The sequence below is a fragment of the Jaculus jaculus genome, chromosome 11, assembly GCF_020740685.1.
Source record: "Jaculus jaculus isolate mJacJac1 chromosome 11, mJacJac1.mat.Y.cur, whole genome shotgun sequence".
NCBI classification, from domain to species: Eukaryota; Metazoa; Chordata; class Mammalia; order Rodentia; family Dipodidae; genus Jaculus; species Jaculus jaculus.
Genome location: NC_059112.1, coordinates 96139869 through 96161886, shown reverse-complemented (window position 1 = coordinate 96161886; position 22018 = coordinate 96139869). Strand labels below are relative to the sequence as shown.

Genomic DNA, 22018 nt, shown 5'->3' with positions numbered 1-22018 from the left:
ATACAATATTGTAGCTCATTATACTTTCAGTTGTATTGCAGATGTAGTCTCTAAGCCATTTATCTTGTATTTTTTATGCCTTATTATTGTCATTAATTTTGAAACAGATTTTTTCCTTAAGCATTTTTAGCATTTTGCAGAAATATAGTAGTCTGCAACTGATAAATTTTAAATTTTCTCATTTTGTTTTTATCTTAATACCCAAACATATCTTTTTTAAAAACATAAGAAGTCAGGACTGGGCTGGAGAGATGGCTTAGCAGTTAAGCTCTTGCCTGTGAAGCCTAGCTCGATTCCCCAGGACCCACGTTAGCCAGATGCACAAGGGGGCACACGCGTCTGGAGTTCATTTGCAGTGGCTGGAAGCCCTGGCATGCCCATTCCCTCTCTATCTGTCTCTTTCTCTCCCTCTCTCTCTCTGTCATTCTCAAATAAAGAAATAAAAATGACAAAAAATATTTTAAAAAAAGAAGTCAGGACTGGAGAGATTTCTTAGTGGTTAAGGCACTTTCCTGAAAAGCCTAAGAACCCAGGTTTGATTCCATGGTACCCACATAAAGCCAGTGGCACATGCGTCTGGAGTTAGTTTGCAGTAGCTAAAGGCCCTGGTGTACCCATCCTCATATTTTCTCCCCCTCCACTCTGTCAAATGAATAAATAAAAAGTTTTTAAAAACCATAAAAGTGCAATAAAATAAAGCTTCATAAGTGACAAGAATCATGAAGTATTCCAAGAAAAATAATATTATGTAATATTATTTATAGCTAATTCTTTTAATATTACTCCATTACTCAAACATGTGAAATAATAGTCTTTAAAAAAACTTTTCATTCTCCAAGTGGCAGATGGAGAAAAAATATTTTAATTAAATTCAATATAACTCATGATTTTGAATTTTAATACTTGAAATCTGTGACTTGAAATTTTATTATCATTTGGTCAAAACCTATTATTACTAGTAAAATTTATAGTAGAATTATTACATGACAAAAGTGAATGATATGCTTATATAAAAATGTCATAATGAGTTTCATTATTATGCAATATGAATGTATACTAATAAAAATGCTAGAAAAAAGAAATGGCTCTCTGCCTCCAAGTCATATATTATACTGTATATGTAATAGTTGTGAAACTGGCTTATTGTTTTCATTTTTCAGATTTCAGTTATCCTTTGTTTCATTTTGATGTTTGGAAACCCAATGTACTTAAGTTCTTACTATTCTTCGTGCTTGTTAGTGACATTGGTAAGTTTGTTAGTTACTTTTGCATCACTATTACCGAATAGCTGCAAGACAGAGCTTAAGGAAAGGAAGCTGTGGCACAGGAACTGCTTCACATCATTATACATAGGAAAGAGCCAGGGAAAACATAGTGTGATGTCATACTCACCATTACCTATCTCCTCCAACCAGGCAGCATGTTTCACTACTTCCCAATAATGTACTCAAAGTTTGAATCCATCAATAAATTAAAATGTCCAGTAAGTTAGAACCCCCTTAATCTACTTGTCTCCATAAATTCCCTCACAGATAAACCCAGAGGTGTGCATTATTCATTTCTTGGGTATTTATCTATCAAGTTAAAAATCAAGATAAATACCATGTTTATGCAGCTCATGAAGATTTTTTTTTTGCTAGTTAAGTAGCAATTTCTGTGTCTAATGCAAGTCTAGGAAAATAAGCAGGGCCTTGACTTGTTATTTATGTGGAAGTGTTTTGTTTTGTTGATTTTTTTTTTTTGTTTGTTTGTTTGTTGGCTTTCATGGTAGAGTCTTGCTCTAGCCCAGGCAGACCTGGAATTCACTATGCAGTGTCAGGTTGTCCTCAAATTCAAGGCAATCCTCTTACCTCTGCTTCCCAAGTGTTGGGATTAAAGGTGTTTGTCACCATGCCTGGCTTGCAAATGTTTTTCCATTACTTTGGTTCTATCTTATCTTTGAAAAATAATATGGTATATTTATTTCCTTTTAATTCAAGTAAACATTTTAAATGTTCATAAGCTAATGCAATTTACTTGAAAAACATCCCAAAATTTATGATAGAAAGAGTTCGTATTTTCTGAATTCCCTTTAGTAAGTGAGCTACTTGTGACAGAGATACTGCGTTTGCCCAAAATATGTATAAAGTACCTTGAGTTGCCCTCATAGCTTTTAACACATTCCATTGAGTATCTTTTTTCTTTAAGATTTTATTTATATATTTACTTATGAAACAGAAGGAGGCAGAGAGAGAAAGAGAGAATGAATGGGCATGCCAGGACCTCCAGCCACTACAAAAATATTCCAGATGCATGTGCCACCTTGTGCATCTGGCTCATGTGCATCCTGGGGAATCAAACTTGGATTGGTGTTAAATCTTTGTCTTTCAAGGTTGACTCTCAGTTTTGGAAATTCCCAAAGTCTTGTGAATAAAGTGAAAGATTAGGCTGACTAATCTACATCTTGATCAAAATATAGTGTGACAAAAAGTTAATAGGACTGATTTTCTTTCATCTATAGCCAAATTATCTGTGAAGTCTGTTTATGAAGTGGAGTTACAAACTAGTTTGAACATTGGCCAAATAATTACCCTACGTGGATTGTCTCCTTCTAACACTGGCTTTCATAGAACAATATCCACTGGATCTTTATAGGAATAATGGTTTCGAAAATCCATCTTATGTTACTTCTGGTTACACAACTGTTTGTGACCCACCGTCCAGAGCCTTGATGTGCTCTGCTGCCTCCCACTTCTACGCCAGTCAGAAAGCACATCCACGGCGGCTGTGCAAGGATGCAGCACTTCCCGTGTGCGGAGCACTCGTGGACTGTTTTGGGATTGCTGTTGAGCTTTTACATTTTTGTTCCCTGCATTCTTTTTGTTTCATCGTAATTAATCCCTCCACATTTTCCTTTACAACATATTGTCTAGCTTTCTCGGCATTACCCACATTCCATCAATCTCCTCAGAAGAGTTACCCTCAGAAAATATTCAGCACAATTCAACAAGGCATTAACACGATTCAAGAAGCAATTTTTTTTTTAAGCACACAAAGCATTTACCTCTCGTGTGCAGGAAATTTATTCTATCTAAGGAAGGAGGAGGGTGACTGGTGATAGTTGAGTGGGAAGATATAGTTGTGTGGTATAAGTGGTAGTTTTATTTACTACATCTTTTTCATATGTCCTCTAGGCATTAATTCTAAAGAAAAATAAAATTCAAAGATTGCGAGTGTCTGAACTCAGCTTCTGGGTAAGGTTCAAATGTTTTTACCAGTTTCTTTAGATTCATCTTTTTACTTGTATAGACTTGTCTGAATAAGGAATTAGACATGTGCCTAATAAGGAACATAAGTCATGAATTTCCAATTTCTGCTTGCAGCATCGTTTTCCTGTCTCTTGTAGTGGAAATGCAATTTTCTACATATATATCCATTTTTATCACTGGATAATTGAAAACTTACATGATATTTTTCACTTTGGAAATTGGCAATTTGTTAAAAGGAAATCAAATTTTCAATTCATAATTGTTGAAAATAAGAATAAAATAGAACAGTATCTGTAGGCATCTCCAGATTTCTACCAAACTGGCCACAAAGGAAAATTATTCTCATTGCATTTTCTATGCTATTTTCAGTGCTTGACTAGGGAGAATGAGAATTAACTAAGTTACATATCAACTGAAGACCATCAAAGAAACAAAAGATATAAGTTTAGAAAAGTTGGAAGCTGACAAAATAGTTTTGAAAATATTCTGTACACATAAGAAAGTAAAAAAGTGTTATCTGAGTAAGTCTAACAAAATAGTACAATATTTACACAGGGAAATATATTTTTAAATTCTTCAGAATAAAAACAATCCAGTTAGAAAATGACCTTTGTTTAACAGAGGAAGACTCTTGCATAATGTGCATCCTCCCAGTGAATGATGTTCAGTAGCATTTTAAGTTTTAATTGTACAGGTCACATGATGCTGGAAGATTTTGTCATCTATGTGGAAAATGTTAACATTATGTGCAAATATCAATTCTAGACTTATCCTTGCAAATATTTTTCAGCATGGATATTTTGTCATTTTTGACATGCTTTCATAATTTTCTCCTATTTCCATACATTCCTTTCCAAAGCATTCCCTGGGCTAATCTTGTTCCCATTGCCCTAACTGAAGGAAATGAGTGCTGGTTACTTTTAGTGGAAAATGGTATTTTTCTAGGTCCAGGACATAGGTTTTCTCACTGTCACTTGCTCTTTCAGTGTATAAACATATGCATATGTGTATGCATACACAGTATATGTGTGGAATCATTATTTCATAACTACACCTGATTCCAGTGCAACATTATAAAAGGTAGATTGGCTAAGGACCCAGGATTCAAATTAGAATACAACAGACCGCCTTCTAAACTTGTCAGTGATGGAGGCAGTCTGAGCCCAGAATCTCTTGGCATCTGCCACAGCTGTCACTTTACTCTACCTGGCGGAGACTGAGCAGGAGCCCTATCAGCAAGTAGGTGGCAGAAGGCTCAGACAATGAACCCAGAGAAATACTGTCTACTCTGAGCTGAGGGTCTGGCATTTATTATACTTGCCCTGCCTTGTCTCAATGGGCAACACAAGTGACACTATCTGACCCTGTGGATACTAAGCCAGATGTGTTAGCTTTCCATAGCTATGATAAAATGCTTAATAAAGTCAGCTTAAAGAAGGAAGGACTTATGTTGTCCAATAGTTTCAGAATTTTCATTGTCAGCTCATTGTCACTGGTTTTGTTAGTTCTGGATGGTCAGTGATGCCAAACATCTCTACAAAGAAAAAAGCCAAGCTGCTAAAACCTCATGGCAGCCAAAAAGAATTCAGAGAGGATGGAGAAGATTATATATGTCTTTTACAATAGAGTCCCTCTCTCAAACCTACTAGCATATGAATCCATAAATGAATTAACACATTCCTGAGATGAGGTGGCTTGAATGTCAAATGCCACCCATAGCCTCATTGGTTTGTGATTAGGCCTTATACTTAATGCTCAGTTGGTTGAGACGTTGGGGAAGTGGAGCCTTGCTGGAGGAGGTGTATCCCTGGGGTTTGACTTTGAAGTTTATTAATCCAGTCCCACTGGGTGGCAGGGTTTCTGGCTCTGGATCTCTACTCTACTGTGATTGCAACAAGCTTCAGGGAAATTCTCCTGTTTCTATCCCACATTTTGCCATCAGCATTAGTATCATTACTCTGGGATTACAGAAGCCTGCCATGATGCCAGGGCTGCCAGCTACTGCGAATGAACTCCACACACATGCACCACCTTGTGCATCTGGCTTAGGTGGGTTCTGGGAATGGAACCTGGGTCCTTTGACTTTTCAGGCAAGCACCTTAACTGCTAAGCCATCTCTCCAACCCCAAAATAGGATGTTTTAAAAATATTTTTATTTATTTATTTGAGAAAGAGAAAGAAGGAGAAAGAGAACAAATGGGCATGCCTGGGCCTCTAGCCACTGCAAATGAACTTCACATGCATGTACCAACTTGTGCATTTGGCTTATGTAGCTCCTAGGGAGTCAAACCTGGATCCTTTGGCTTTGCAGGCAAGTTCCTTGACCACTAAGCCATCTCTTAAGCCTTAAATTAGCTTTTTAGCTGAGAAATAATATTTGTCTTAAAAGATTTTTTTTTACAATTATCATGAGACATAGGTCTAGTATTATAATACTTTAGTGTTTGGGGAGATTTTATTGTAGCAGCATCAAATTCAGATTTTTCCCATCAACAGAATTTTATGAGGAACATTCCTTTTCTTGACATTCATTATGCATTTGACACTACCCCACACTAACTTATCTTGCATGATTTTGTATTTCTGTCACTTGTAGGTATAACAGTATTTTCACTGAGTTTTTTTTATAATTTGCGAACTTGAATTCTACTTATTTTCTAGGTAATCCAAGGTTGTGCTTGGTGGTCTGGAACAATTCTTTTGAAGTTTCTGACATCTAAAATCTTAGGTGTTTCAGACCACGTAAGTATATTCTAGTCAAACCATTAAAGTAACTAAAAATGCATAGGTGGATAAAAATTTGAAACAGTCTATTCTCTTCATTTTGTTCAAGCAAACTATTTGCATAGTTGATAATAAAATCATATAGTTAAATGATATTTTCAAATGCTGGAAAAATATATCATTGAATATAAGTCTAGGTTTGCATAAATAAGACTCAGTTATTTATAATATTTCAATTCAACTGAAAGTAATAGCTCAATGATAAATTTCCCACTTATTGCAGGTGTTAACATATGACCAATATTTATTCAGCTTTCCAATATAGAGCTCTTAAAATTTTCAATATAGTTTTATTTATTCATCATTATGGACTATGTCTTGATATTTTATGGCATGTTAACAGTTCTTACTTTCTTCTAGAAAATATAGATGGAGTTTCTACTTCTCTATTAGTTTTAAGGCAAATGTCTTAGACGATAAGGCCTTTTTGAGACATAAGTCCCTACTTACTAACTAGGTGAAGGAAAAGAAAGCAATGCATTGAATACACATCTGATTTGTAGCACTTTATGGTAAGAATTAAGCATGTGCTTTTTGTGTGCAGATCCCTGCTCTCAGTCTGGTATCAATATCTCACAGAATAGAACTCCTACTCAGCCACAATTCTGCCTTTCTTGGTCTAATTTTTGGTAATTTTTCTTTCTGGTTGCAAACTACTAAGGACACAAACAATGAATTTCCTCCTCATTCCCTGGTTGATAAATCTCGTTGATGAATAGAATAAATACATCTTCCTGAACCATAGCTTTCATTCAGGTTCCCTAGAAAAAACTCAGGATATATAAAGAGAACTCTTAATGGTCATATCACGTTCCCATAGCTAAAGATGAAGATAGTTATGTGATGGTGGAGGCAGAGATGGAGTGAAGGGCCTCTCAGAAAAGCAGCGACAGATGGTATGGCTGGTGTAAAACTGGCCCTACAGCCCTGCCTGCCCACACAGTCTCTGTGGAAGATGCCAGCCTATATCAATGATGTAAATTAAGCCCCAGAACCCTGCCCACTCACTTGGTCTTTATGAGAAACATCAATTAGTGCTCAAAAAACATCCTAATACCCCTAAATAGTGGGGGCAGGGGTGCTCTGAGATGAGGAACTTCCTTGGCCTTCAGTGCTGCACATGAGAGAGCATCAATCTTAAGCCAGCACCTCACCCAAGGTCACAAGGGTAATACACCAGAGTCTTGTACAGCTAGGAATTTCCAGCTGATACATACGAGGGCCATCAATGTAACTCAAACTAAATGCTTCAAGGAGCACAGTCACTAATCAGTTGTCCCATAGGAGATCCCTCAGAGCATGAAAGTACAACAAACCACCAATTTATATTGGAAATGGGGTGATGTTAAATTGGGATTGTATGTGAAAAACACAACAAAGAAACACAGAGTATAATGGATCAAACCATCACAAATCATTGCCACCCTTCTAGCTTCCCTATAACAGATGCCAAACAAAACCACTGAAACAGGAAAATGTCAGAGGAATAATGAAGAATACTACTTTTAAAAAGAACCACTATCCTTATAAAAGCTCAACCAAACAGATGAATGAACTAAAGGTATCTATTCAAGACCTTGGCAAGACAGTTTCCAAAATAAAAGAAACAGTTACCAAACTGTAGGAGAGAGTTCAAAATGCGGAAGAAAAGTTCAACAAGTAAATCAAAACACTGAGAAAGAACCAAACAGGAATTGTAGAAATGAACGGAGCAATCACTTAAATAAAAGTCACAACAGAAGAGATTATGCAGAAAATCAAATTGTAGAGAACAAGGACATTGTGAAATACACTGTTGAAAAACTGTAGCATTGAAGAAGTCAAGGTGGAAACTTAAAAATTTCTGAAAATTAATGAAAATGGTAGCACAACCTACTAGACCCTCTGGAATACAATCCAGGCAGTTCCAAAATGAACATGGGTGTACCCATAATTTCTCAAAAAGCAAATAAATCTCAAGTAATCTAATGGTAAACTTTAAGGTGCCAGAAAAACTGCAAGATGCTGGGCTTGGGCTTAGCAGTTAAAGTACTTACCTACAAAACCTAAGAACTCATGTTTGCACCCCCAGGTCCCACATAAGCCAGATACACAGTGGCACAAGAGCGCAATGTCATACATGCTTGTAAGGGGGTGCACATGTCTGGAGTTTGTTTGCAGAAGCTGAAGCCCATTATCTATCTTTCTCTCTCTGTGTCTCTCTTAAAGAAAGAAAGGAAGGGAGGAAGGAAGGGAGGGAGGGAGGGAGGGAGGGAGGGAGGGAGGGAGGGAGGGAGGGAGGGAGGGAACTACAAGTTGCCAAACCCAGTAGATACCATGAAATAATATAGATCAGGACAAAATCTACCAATCCCAACCCAGTAGAGACCATGAATAATACAGATCGAGACAGAAATTAACTAGAATATGCCAATCCAAACCCAGTAGACACCTTGAATAATGCAGATCCGGACAAAAAAAAATCATGACATTAAGAATAAAGAGTAGTTGACACCAAGATTTTAGTACTGTGAAAAATTTAATAAGATTGACAAACTCCTAGCCAAACTAATCAAAAGAAAGAGAGAAAGGGGCTGGAGAGGTGGCTTAGTAGTTAAGCAGTTGCTTGTAAAGGCTAAGGACCACGGTTTGAGGCTAGATTGCCCAGTACCCACATAAGCCAGATGCACAAGGTGGCTCATGCATCTGGTGTTCATTTGCAGTGGCTAGAGGCCCTGGTGCACCCATTCTCTCTCTCTCTTTTTCTGTCTCTCTTTCCCCCCCCCCTTTCCCTCTTTCTGAATGTCTGTCACTCTCAGACAAGTAAATAAATAAATAAAAATTAAAAACAAAAAAGAAAGTGAGAAAACCTCCAAATAAATTAAATCAGAATCGTAAAAGAACTTGCTATAACAGAACTCAGTGAAATCTAGAAGACCATTAGGGAATATTATGAGAGCTTATATTCCAGAAAGCTGGACACCGTAGATGAAATGGATAAATTTCTAGTAGCATATGATGGACCAAAATTAAAGTCACAAGACATAAATAATTTAATCAGACTATAATGGACAATGAGATTAAAGCAGTAATTGAAGTCCTCCACACACAAAAGAGCCCAGGACCAGATGGACTCACTGCAGATTCTATCAAACTTAAGGAAGATCTAGTTGAACAGTGTTGATGTTAGATCTGTTCCACAAAATATAAAGTGAAGTAACAGCATCACTCATTCTGTGAAACCAGTATTGTTATGATATAAAAATAAAAAAGATAAAAACAAAAGAACGTAAAGATAAATTCAAAAGAAAGTTCCAGAGCATTTCCCTTGATGAACATGGATGCAAAAATTCTTAACAGAATACTTGCATTGCAAATAGCATTTAAGAGCTAACCCATTAAGAAGATTTTATACATCATGAACAAGAGCAACTCTAAATAACCCTCAGTATTGGTCAGCAGGAGGAACTGGGGATGAATGAAGGATACTGGTAACATCAAAGCTGTTAGAACATATTTATGTGGGGCTGAAGAGATGGCTTAGCGGTTAAGTGCTTGCCAGTGAAGAAGCCTAAGGACCCCGGTTCGAGGCTTGGTTCCCCAGGTCCCACGTTAGCCAGATGCACAAGGGGGCGCACGCGTCTGGAGTTCGTTTGCAGAGGCTGGAAGCCCTGGCGCGCCCATTCTCTCTCTCTCCCTCTATCTATCTTTCCTCCCTGTATCTGTCGCTCTCAAATAAATAAATAAATAATGAACAAAAAATATTTTTAAAAAGTAGAAAAATGAAATTACAATATCTCACCAGTGGCAATAAAAAATCATCAGTGGAAACAGGTAGTTCAATGTTAAGTTTGATTGATGCTTGGAAATAAAATAACTAAACCAAAGTGCTAAGTTTAGTTGGGACTCTTAAGAGAAATAGTTCGCATGTTTAATAGCATGAAAGGATGTCTGAAAATACCAAGACGTGCCAAACATAATCAGCATATGAGGCCTTGTTAAAAATGTAACACATAGAAAGATTCTTTGTAATTTATAGAGTATAGTGAAAAGTAAATTGCATTTTTGTGACAAATTATTTGACTATAAAGTCTTATAACTAACAGCATGGTTTCTTCCAAGCAAGTGCTGATTTTAGCTTTATAATTCTATCAGTTACCTTCTCATTACTAGGACAAAATAACTGATCAGAAGCAGCTTAAAGAAGAAAAACATGTTTTTGGTTTTTGTTTTGTTTATTTTTTTGTTTTTTTGAGGTAGGGTCTCACTCTAGCCCAGGTTGACCTGAAACTCACTGTGTAGTTTCAGGGTGGCCTCAAACTCACGGTGATCCTCCTACCTCTGCCTCCCAAGTGCTGGGATTAAAGTCATGTGCCACCACACCCTTTCTGATTTTTAATTCATCTTACAAGTCAAATTGTACTGTCAGGGAAGGTTAGGGAAAACATAGCAGGAGCAGGAAACTGGAGTCACATTGTTGCATTAGCGGGGAAGAAGTCTAACAATGAATGTTATTGCTCAGCTAGCTTTCTTCTTTTAATTCGGTCCAGGAGCCCAGCACATGGTATGGTGCTACCCACTATTAGGGGGGGTCTATGTAGAAAATTCCTAACAGACATACAAACAGATTTATTTCCAGGCTGGAGAGATGGCTTAGTGGTTAAGCGCTTGCCTGTGAAGCCTAAGGACCCCGGTTCAAGGCTCGATTCCCCAGGACCCACATTAGCCAGATACACAAGGGGATGCACACATCTGGAGTTTGTCTGCAGTAGCTGGAGGCCCTGGCGCGCCCATTCTCTTTCTCTTTCTATCTGCCTCTTTCTCTCTCTCTCTGTTACTCTCAAATAAATAAATAGAAATAATAAACAAAAAATTTTAATAAAAAAGCAAAGAGATTTATTTTATTTCCAAGGTGATTTTAAATCAAGTTGACAACCAGAGATTATCCATCATAATCATTTTTTCTACTTACTTTGTTTCCTCCTTCAATTGTCTCGATAATACTGTACATTGTACCGTTTGTTGCAGGTGTTTTCTGAGTTTAAGTAAAAATCTATGTACCTTGACTTTAGCTGCTCTGCTAACTTTAGGCACTACGCTGTGTATAATCATATGTGAAATTTCAGTTCATTTTACCTTATTTTCTCCCAGATTCGCCTGAGTGACCTTATAGCAGCCAGAATCTTAAGGTATACAGATTTTGATACCTTAATATATACCTGTGCCCCTGAATTCGACTTCATGGAAAAAGCGGTATGCATGTTTCTCTTTTTTTCCTCCTCCTATATAAGTATGATGATATTTTGAAATTTCGCTTTTACTTTGAAACTCAAACTTAGTAACATCCCACTTGCCCTATCATATTTTACAATATTGTCTGCTAACCATATGACCTTTGCCACCTTTTTTCTGCAAGTTCAAATACTTAGATCCCATTTTTTAAAGTGTTGTGGCTTAAGCAACAGTGCTTAATGTATTATATGACCAAAGAAAATACTGCTATTACTAATCAGTTTCTATTAGTACTCTGGACCACTTGGAAATAAAACACCATTCGGGAAGTAAAAATTTGAATTATATTTTAAAAGATATTTACTTTTATTATATTTAGTAGTTCAAATATCACAAAAATTTACCATGGTATTGCCTTGAAAGAACTAATGAATTTTCATAAATATAAAAGTGGGACTTCCGGTTAAGATGGCGGCGTAGGTACCACGCCAAAGCAGCCTAGGGGGGAAAAAGACCAAAAAAACTCAGCAAAATACACACTTTTACTAAAAAGTGAGGTGTATAGGAAATTGAGGCGGCAGCGGAGAAGTAGAAGAGTTATAGAGCATCCAGAGCCTGCACAGGCGGGAACAGCGCCTCCGGGGCGGCTCGGCCACCCGCCGCAGCCGCGGAGCGGCAGAAAGCCGCCGGACTCTCGGCTCGAGCCGCAGGACAAGCCAGGTGCGGGATTTTCCCCCCACACCGCGCTCTCCGCAACTCGGGAAACGTGAGGGGAGAGCGGCAGCGAGCAACGGAGGGAAGAGCAGACCGCGAGGTAGAAGCACACGTGGAACAGCGATACAACCAGAGCAGCCGCGGCTCCCTCCCCTCCCCCACCACCTGAACCCAGCTCCAGCGAACACAGCAGCGGCCCGGGACCCGACCACGCCAACTTGGGCTGACAGCGGGACCCAAGCAGGAGCAGAGTTCGGCAGCTACTTCAGCGGCTCCAGCACCGGTACCAGTGGCCCCAGCAGCAGCGGACCCAGGAGCGGCAGCGGCGGCAGATCCTGCAGCAGTGGCTTTGGGGTGAGCAGCGGCGGTGGACACGGCAGCGGCAGCTTCAGCAGCGGTGGTGACTCCGGGGGTGGCAGCTACAACAGCAGCAGAGGCAGCAGCAGCGGCTCAGTTTGCCCCGTAGGAAAAGCAAGTGCCCAGCCCCAGAAATCAGAACAGCAGCCCGACGACCCAGGCAGCAACTTGACTGAGACCACAATCACCCAAGGTAACTGGGATTGCACCAGGGAAGGGTCTCACTTGGGCACAAGCTGACTTGGATACCTCAACAGACCAGAAATCTAAACCTCTTTGTTGATAGAGGATCTGGTCATTATAATAACTACTCTTGCATACATACTCGGGGCTGTTTTTGATTGAATGTGTACAGTGTTTAGTTAAATTTTAGAATCTACCAGTATTTTATTCCACTCAGCCTGCTTGAATACTCCTATAGCAGGGAAACTCAACCCCTAAGAACATCTTTGTAGATACTCTGAGAGTCTTAAGAGCCACACCTAATACCTTAAGGTCCTACCCTGAAAATATATTACATCAAATCAATTGATACAGCTAAGAATACACAGCTAGCTAGAAAATCCAAGCATTAACTTAATCCAAGATGCAAAAATATATACATTATAACACAAGAAACACTAAAAAGCAAGACGATATAAATCCACCTAAAAGTATTAATGCATCAGAAATGTCCTCCAGTGAGAAAGAGTTAGAGGAAATGCCTGAGAAAGAGTTCAAAAGAATAATTATAAATATGTTCAAAGAGGTCAAAGAACACATGAAAACAATCAAAGAAGAAATCAAAGAGGAAATCAAAGAGGAAATCAAAGGAATCAAAGAAGAGGCAGGACACCAATTTAATGAAATAAAGAAGGCAATACAAGACATAAATAGGGAAATAGAAATAATAAAGAAAAACCAGTCAGAATTACTAGCAATGAAGAACATAGTTAATGAAATAAAAAACTCTGTAGAAAATCTCACCAGTAGGATGGATGAGGGAGAGGACAGAATATCTAAGCTAGAAGATCAGGTGGCAGACCTAATGCAGTCCAACAAAGAGAAAGACAAACTTATAGAAAAGTATGAGTGGGAATTTCAAGATATTCGGGACACTATGAAAAGATCCAATATAAGAATTCAGGGCATAGTAGAAGGAGAAGAACTCCACTCCAGAGGCATAGTAGGCATCTTCAACAAAATCATAGAGGAAAATTTTCCCCAAATTGGGAAAGAGGTGCCAATACAGATACAGGAAGCCTTTAGAACCACAGCCAGACAAAACCCAGAATGAAACTCTCCTTGCCACATTATACTCAAACTTCCAAACACACAAACCAAAGAAAAAATATTGAAAGCAGTTAGAGAGAAAAATCAAGTTACCTACAAAAGCAAGCCCATCAGGATTACAGCAGATTATTCAACACAAACTTTTAAAGCCAGAAGGGCTTGGAGTGATATATTCCAAGTTCTGAAAGATAACAACTGTCAACCAAGGTTACTTTATCCTGCAAAGTTATCCATCCAAATAGATGGAGAAATAAAGACATTCCATGACAAAAGCAGGTTAAAGGAGTATCTGAAGACAAAACCAGCTCTACAGAAAATACTTGATAGAATCCTCCATGCTGAACAAAAGGAAAAGCACACATATAAGGAACCTAGAAAAAACCAGCTATACTCAAATACCAGTTAACAGAAGAGAGCACAGGTAGAACAAGTAACACACACACACACACACACAAATGGCAAACATAAATACACACCTTTCAATAATATCTCTTAATATCAACGGTCTCAATGCCCCAACGAAAAGACATAGATTTGCAGACTGGGTTAAAAAGCAGGATCCTACAATTTGTTGTCTCCAAGAAACTCACCTTTCTACAAAGGATAGACATTATCTTAGGGTGAAAGGTTGGAAGACAGTGTTTCAAGCAAATGGGCCTAGAAAACAAGCAGGGGTTGCTATCCTAATATCAGACAGGGTAGACTTTAGTCCGACGTTAGTCAAAAAAGATAAGGAAGGTCACTTTATATTGATTAAGGGCACACTCCAACAGGAGGACATTACAATCCTAAACATATATGCACCTAACATGGGGGCTCCCAAATTCGTCAAACAAACACTATTAGAACTAAGGTCACAGATAACACCAAACACAGTGGTGGTGGGTGACTTTAACACCCCACTCTCATCAATTGACAGGTCATCCAGGGAAAGAATAAACAGAGAGGCATCTGGACTAAATGAGGTCATAGAAGGAATGGACCTAACAGATATATACAGGACATTTCATCCAAAGGCTGCAGAATATACATTCTTTTCAGCAGCACATGGAACATTCTCTAAAATAGACCATATATTAGGACACAAAGCAAATCTCAACAAATTCAGGAAAATTGAAATAATTCCTTGCATTCTATCTGACCACAATGGAATTAAACTACAAATCAATAGCAAGAAAGGCTATAGAGCATACACAAAATCATGGAAACTAAACAATACACTACTAAATGATGAGTGGGTCAATGAAGAAATCAAAAAGGAAATCAAAAAATTTATAGAGTCAAATGATAATGAGAACACAACATACCAAAATCTCTGGGACACAATGAAGGCAGTTCTAAGAGGTAAATTTATAGCCTTAAGTGCCTATATTAAGAAATTAGAAAGGTCGCAAGTAAACGACCTAATGCTTCGCCTTAAAGCCTTGGAAAAAGAAGAACAAGGCAAACCAAAAAGTAGTAGATGGGAAGAAATAATAAAGATTAGGGCAGAAATTAATGAAATAGAAACAAAAAGAACAATCCAAAGAATTAATGAAACAAAGAGTTGGTTCTTTGAAAGGATAAACAAGATTGATAAACCCTTAGCAAATCTGACCAAAAGAAAGAGAGAAGAGACACAAATTAATAAAATCAGAGATGAACAAGGTAACATCACAACAGATTCCAGAGAAATTCAAAAAATTATAGGGACATACTATAAAAGCATATACTCCACAAAGAATGAAAATCTGAAAGAAATGGATGATTTCCTTGATCTACATGACCTACCTAAATTAAATCAAAATGAGATTAATCACTTAAATAGACCTATAACAAACATGGAGATCCGAGCAGTTATCAATAATCTCCCAACTAAAAAAAGCCCAGGCCCGGATGGATTCACTGCTGAATTTTACCAGACTTTTAAGGAAGAGCTAACACCATTGCTTCTTAAGCTTTTCCAGGAAATAGAAAAAGAAGGAATCCTACCAAACTCCTTCTATGAGGCCAGCATCACCCTGATACCAAAACCAGGCAAAGATAGAACAAAAAAAGAAAATTACAGACCAATCTCCCTCATGAACATAGATGCAAAAATTCTCAACAAAATATTGGCAAACAGAATACAAGAGTATATCAAAAAGATCATTCACCCTGACCAAGTAGGCTTTATCCCAGAGATGCAGGGATGGTTCAACATACGCAAATCTATAAATGTAATACATTACATAAATGGGTTGAAGGACAAAAATCACATGATCATCTCATTAGATGCAGAGAAAGCATTTGACAAAATCCAACATCCCTTCATGATAAAAGTCCTACAGAGACTGGGAATAGAAGGAACATATCTCAATATAATAAAGGCTATTTATGACAAGCCTACAGCCAACATATTACTAAATGGGGAAAAACTGGAAGCTTTTCCACTAAAATCAGGAACAAGACAAGGGTGTCCACTGTCTCCACTTCTATTTAATATAGTTTTGGAAGTCTTAGCCATAGCAATAAGGCAAGAGACACACATAAAAGGGATACAAATTGGAAAGGAAGAAATCAAGTTATCATTATTTGCAGATGACATGATTCTATACATAAAGGACCCTAAAGAGTCTACTAGCAAGCTGTTAGAGCTGATCAAAACCTACAGCAATGTAGCAGGATACAAAATAAATACACAGAAATCAGTAGCCTTCGTATATGCTAACAACAAACACACAGAGGATGAAATCAGAGAATCACTCCCATTCACAATTGCATCAAAAAAAAATAAAATACCTTGGAATAAACCTAACCAAGGAAGTAAAGAATCTATACAATGAGAACTTTAAAACACTCAAGCGAGAAATTGCAGAAGACACTAGAAAGTGGAGAAACATCCCTTGTTCCTGGATTGGAAGAATCAATATCGTGAAAATGGCAATCTTACCTAAAGCAATCTACACATTTAATGCAATCCCTATCAAAATTCCAAAGGCTTTCTTCATGGAAATAGAAAAAACAATCCAAAAATTCATTTGGAATCACAAAAAACCTCGAATATCTAAAATAATACTGAGCAACAAAAAAGAGGCTGGTGGTATCACCATACCTGATTTTAACCTATACAACAGAGCCATAGTAACAAAAACAGCATGGTACTGGCACAAAAACAGACATGTAGATCAGTGGAACAGAATAGAGGACCCAGATGTAAGCCCAAGTAGCTATAGCCACCTGATATTCGATAAAAATGCCAAAAATACTCATTGGAGAAGAGACAGCCTCTTCAGCAAATGGTGTTTTGAAAACTGGATAAATATCTGCAGAAGGATGAAAATAGATTCTTCTCTCTCGCCATGCACAAGAATTAAGTCCAAATGGATTAAAGACCTTAACATCAGACCGGAAACTTTGAAACTGCTAGAGGAAAAAGTAGGGGAAACCCTTCAACATATTGGTCTTGGCAAAGACTTTCTGAATACAACCCCAATTGCTCAGGCAATAAAACCACAGATTAACCACTGGGACCTAATGAAATTACAAAGGTTTTGCACCGCAAAGGACACAGTGAAAAAAGCAAAGAGGCAACCTACAGAATGGGAAAAAATCTTCGCCAGCTATATATCTGATAGAGGATTAATATCTAGGATATACAAAGAACTCAAAAAGTTAACCAATAAGGAATCAAACAAGCCAATCAAAAAATGGGCTAAGGAGTTAAATAGAGAGTTCTCAAAGGAAGAAATACGAATGGCATATAAGCACCTAAAAAAATGTTCTACGTCACTAGTCATCAGGGAAATGCAGATTAAAACTTCATTGAGATTCCATCTCACTCCTGTCAGATTGGCCACCATCATGAAAACAAATGATCATAAATGTTGGCGGGGATGTGGAAAAAAAGGAACCCTTCTGCACTGCTGGTGGGAATGCAATCTGGTCCAGCCATTGTGGAAAACAGTGTGGAGGTTCCTAAAGCAGCTAGAGATTGATCTACCATATGACCCAGCTATAGCACTCCTAGGCATATATCCAAAGGACTCATCTCATTTCCTTAGAAGTACATGCTCAACCATGTTTATTGCTGCTCAATTTATAATAGCTGGAAAATGGAACCAGCCTAGATGTCCCTCAACAGATGAGTGGATAATGAAGATGTGGTACATTTATACAATGGAGTTCTACTCAGCGGTAAAGAAAAATGAAGTTATGAAATTTGCAGAAAAATGGATGGACCTGGAAAGTATTATACTAAGTCAGGTAACCCAGGCCCAGAAAGCCAAGCGCCACATGTTCTCCCTCATATGGGGATCCTAGCTACAGATGACTGGGCTTCTGTGTGAGAATGAAAATACTTAGTAGCAGAGGCCAGTAAGTTGAAAAGGAGACATAAAGGGTGGAGAAAGGAAGGGAGGAGGATACTTAATAGGTTGATATTGTATATATGTAATTACAATGATTGTAATGGGGAGGTAATATGATTGAGAATGGAATTTCAAACGGGAAAGTGTGGGGGTGGGGAGGGAGGGAATTACCATGGGATATATTTTATAATCATGGAAAATGTTAATAAAAATTAAAAAAAATAAAATAAAAGTGGTCCTTTTAAGTGACAGAACTGTGTGTTACTTAGCCTTCTGAAAATGCTCAAGTTATTAGGCTTCAAAATATTTGTATCCTTGTCGAATCATGGAATAATGTAGCAAAAAGATATTATTAACTGCTGGGCATAATTTTTTCATTTACAAAGGAAACAAAGCTTAAAGATTTGTGTAAAGTATACAGTGAAACCAAAATCAGTACATGGGTTCAAACAAAGTCTTGATCATGTAATACAGGGCTCTCTTCTTGATCCTAGAATTAACTATGTCTTCACAGAACATAAGGAAATTTATCTGGATCTATCCTTGCTTAATAAGTATAAATTCTAAGCCGGGTGTGGTGGCACACGCCTTTAATCCCAGCACTCGGGAGGCAGAGGTAGGAGGATCACCATGAGTCCAAGGTCACCCTGAGACTCCATAGTGAATACCAGGTTAGCCTGAACCAGAGTGAGACCCTACCTCGAAAAACAAAAAAAAAAAAGGAGGAAGAAAAAAGCCTATAAATTCTAAATTAATAGCAAACATAAAAATGAAATTTTACGGGCTGGAGAGATGGCTTAGCGGTTAAGCACTTGCCTGTGAAGCCTAAGGACCCCGGTTCGAGGCTCGGTTCCCCAGGTCCCACGTTAGCCAGATGCACAAGGGGGCGCACGTGTCTGGAGTTCGTTTGCAGAGGCTGGAAGCCTTGGCACGCCCATTCTCTCTCTCTCCCTCTATCTGTCTTTCTCTCTGTGTCTGTCGCTCTCAAATAAATAAATAAATAAATAATTTTTTAAAAAAATGAAATTTTACATTAGTTTCTTATTGATTCTATCAGTAAGTTACCATTTCAGAAGTGTTAGTAACTGCTAATTATTTATGAGACAGCTGATTCGACGACTATGAAGTGGAATATGATTTTGTCCCTGTATTTAATAAAAATATAATTTAGTTACATAGCAAACTAGTCCATATGAAAACAATATGTCAAGAGAAATTTTTTACCTGATGTTTCTGCACTTATTGATACTTTTAATGATTATTCTGGCTAGCTTAATTATTTATATTAATCCTTCTTACTAAATAGAATCACCCAGCTTGTAGCATTTGAGTGGGCTTCTAATGCATCTGAAAGTCATCTGTTTTGTTGTGGGCATCAGTTCATTCTTCTTTATTACTGAATAGGGTCATATTGTATGCATATCAATAGTCACCTGGAGGACCTATGGTTTTTTTTTTTAATTTTTTTTCTTTGTTTATTTATTTGAGAGCAACAGACACAGAGAGAAAGACAGATAGAGGGAGAGAGAGAGAATGGGCGCGCCAGGGCTTCCAGCCTCTGCAAACGAACTCCAGACGCGTGCGCCCCCTTGTGCATCTGGCTAATGTGGGACCTGGGGAACCGAGCCTCGAACCGGGGTCCTTAGGCTTCACAGGCAAGCACTTAACCGCTAAGCCATCTCTCCAGCCCAAGGACCTATGGGTTTTAGGTGGTTACATACAAAGTTGCTGTTATAGTTACTTCTGTGTTGCTGAGATAAAGCACCTCACAAAAAGCAGCTGATGGGAGAAAAGCTTTTAATTTTGGCTTACAGTCTCAAAGGGAAGCTCCATGATGGCAGGGGAAACCATACTATGAGCAGAGGCTGGACATCTCCTCTGCCACTCCAGGTTGAAAACAGTAACAGGAGAGTGAGCCTAACTCTAGCAAGGGAAATTCTAGCTATAATTGGCGGTAGCTAATCCTGCCTGTGACAACACACCTTCTCCAGCAAGGTTCCACCTCCCAAATTGCCATCAGTTGGGGACCAAACATGCAAAACATCTGAGTTTACAGGGAATGTTTGATACAGACCACCTCACATTGCTAGTATATTTGTTGGTTGGTTGGTTGGTTTTTACATGACTTACCCTTTGGATGGGCCTCTGTCTTTCCTCTCCCTACCAGGGAGCTGCAAGTTTGCAGTGGTGTTTGGCATGTTTCCTTAAGGCATTTTGGTGCATTGCCAGTCTTACCATCTCTAACTCTTCTGTCAGTACCTTTGTGGATGTCTGAAGGTTTTCCTCTCTCTCTTTTGACTAGAGCCTTTTCTTAAACTCTTTTCTTTAACTATGTCACATGGAAACAATTTTTAGTATACAATCTTTTTCTTCTTATTACTAACAACATATTTTGTATGGATACATCATGTATTGGTACCCCCTTTTCCCTCATCCCTGCCCCCATTCCGTTGGGGGCTCTCCTCAGTGGGGTATTCCCTATGGGGTTGTGGTTTATATAGTACACAATCTTATTCTTGCATTAGAGTATGGAAGTTGATAAACATATATTCTGCTAATGACAAAGACATTTTATCTTTAGCATATCACTGGTATACAGCTTGACAGACTTTTACTGCTTCAAAGAAAATTTTAATAATTAACTATTTAAATCATTTGCTATATTTCAGACTCCACTGAGATACACAAAGACGTTATTGCTTCCACTTGTTCTGGTGATTACTTATTTTATCTTTAAAAAGGTAAAGATCTTTTTTCAAAACTTGTTTATGCATAACAACATATTAATGCTAATTGCATAGAATTCCTTATTTTAGGATGAATTCTTTTTTCTGTCTAAATTATCTTATCCAGGTCTTTATCTGATATTATACACTATTAAACGTATTTATTTATCTTTCAAGAGTGATGTCATTCACTAAGTATGTATTACAAAATGCTATATGACACTGTAGGTATACTGGAGAAATAAAACATGTTGCTCTGTTCTTGGAGTCCTCAGAGGGGAGGGGGACAGTAATCAAGTAATTACACAAATAATCGGAGTTGGAATTCTGATAGATGCTATGAAAGATAGATGTGATGACAATGTTAGAATCGTCCAAATATAAATCATACTCAAAGAAGTCTTGATCTATTTTGAGGAGGCACACATAAGGAGAAAAATTTTTACATCCCTGAAAAATACTTTCCTACAAATCCATGGTTTTCACAACAAAAGCAAATAATATCATAATATAAGAAAATATCTTTAAAATTCCATTAGCAGATGCTCTTGGTCTGGGAGTACTTTATCTAGAAGAGTTTAATGACAGCAGTCCCTAGTGTTCTTTTTAGCAAATTTGAATCACCCTTTTTAAAATGGTTTTTACCAGTGTGATGCCTTTAAGCAACATATATGTATTTTGTATTTTCAGGATGTGACAGTTATATTACTTCTCAGCCACAATATCAGTTGAGGTCCTGTTGAAAGGAGTTATTCTGTATTTAAAGTTTAGTTACATGTCTTCCCTATGTCATTTGCACACCCCATTTATTGTTCCTTTGTTTCCTCAGAGAAGAGGAACAATTTATGAATGACAAGGCAACTCTCCCTCTGTATCTCTGTTGTTCACTCCTTGATCCAGCTCCTTCCTACCTGGAAGAGTCAAGACAGAGGAAATGGGGAGGAATGGTCTAGATGAGAACAAGTGCATTCCTCTCCAGCTCCTTGTTCCTCCCCAGCTCATAGTGGAGGCATTTTATACTGGTGTGCTTTGACTCCATCACAGCAAACTATCACATTCTTGCTGGGCTCCAGTTAGGCTGAGAGGGACTAAAGGTATGAGGTAGCTATTGAATGTAGAGTTAACCAGCATATAAATGATAGTGGGAGCTACTATCACTGTATTTTTAACAACCAAGATCCATCAATACCTTAGTAGTACCCAAACACACCAGAGCCCAAACTGTATGTATGCACTAGGAAGTTCATATACAAACACATGTGTGTTTATGTATGTACACATCCCTGCATATACCAAAGCTTCTCTCCTTTCTGCTTCTTTGGGAATGTCTCAGGTTTGTTTTTTTTTCCCCCTGTTTTAGCTTATGTTTCATTTAAAA

The 22018-nt window shown here is 38.0% G+C and overlaps 1 protein-coding gene across 1 annotated transcript in view; it reads left to right on the top strand.

Moving 5' to 3' along the window:
* Dpy19l2 (dpy-19 like 2) overlaps positions 1–22018 on the top strand; it is a 78182-nt gene that overhangs the window by 35042 nt on the left and 21122 nt on the right. Inside the window, exons 11-15 of the mRNA XM_045130084.1 lie at positions 1161–1247; positions 3174–3233; positions 5910–5990; positions 11163–11264; positions 20584–20655. Of these exons, the coding sequence (XP_044986019.1) occupies positions 1161–1247; positions 3174–3233; positions 5910–5990; positions 11163–11264; positions 20584–20655 (402 nt within the window). The remainder of the gene's footprint in view (positions 1–1160; positions 1248–3173; positions 3234–5909; positions 5991–11162; positions 11265–20583; positions 20656–22018) is intronic.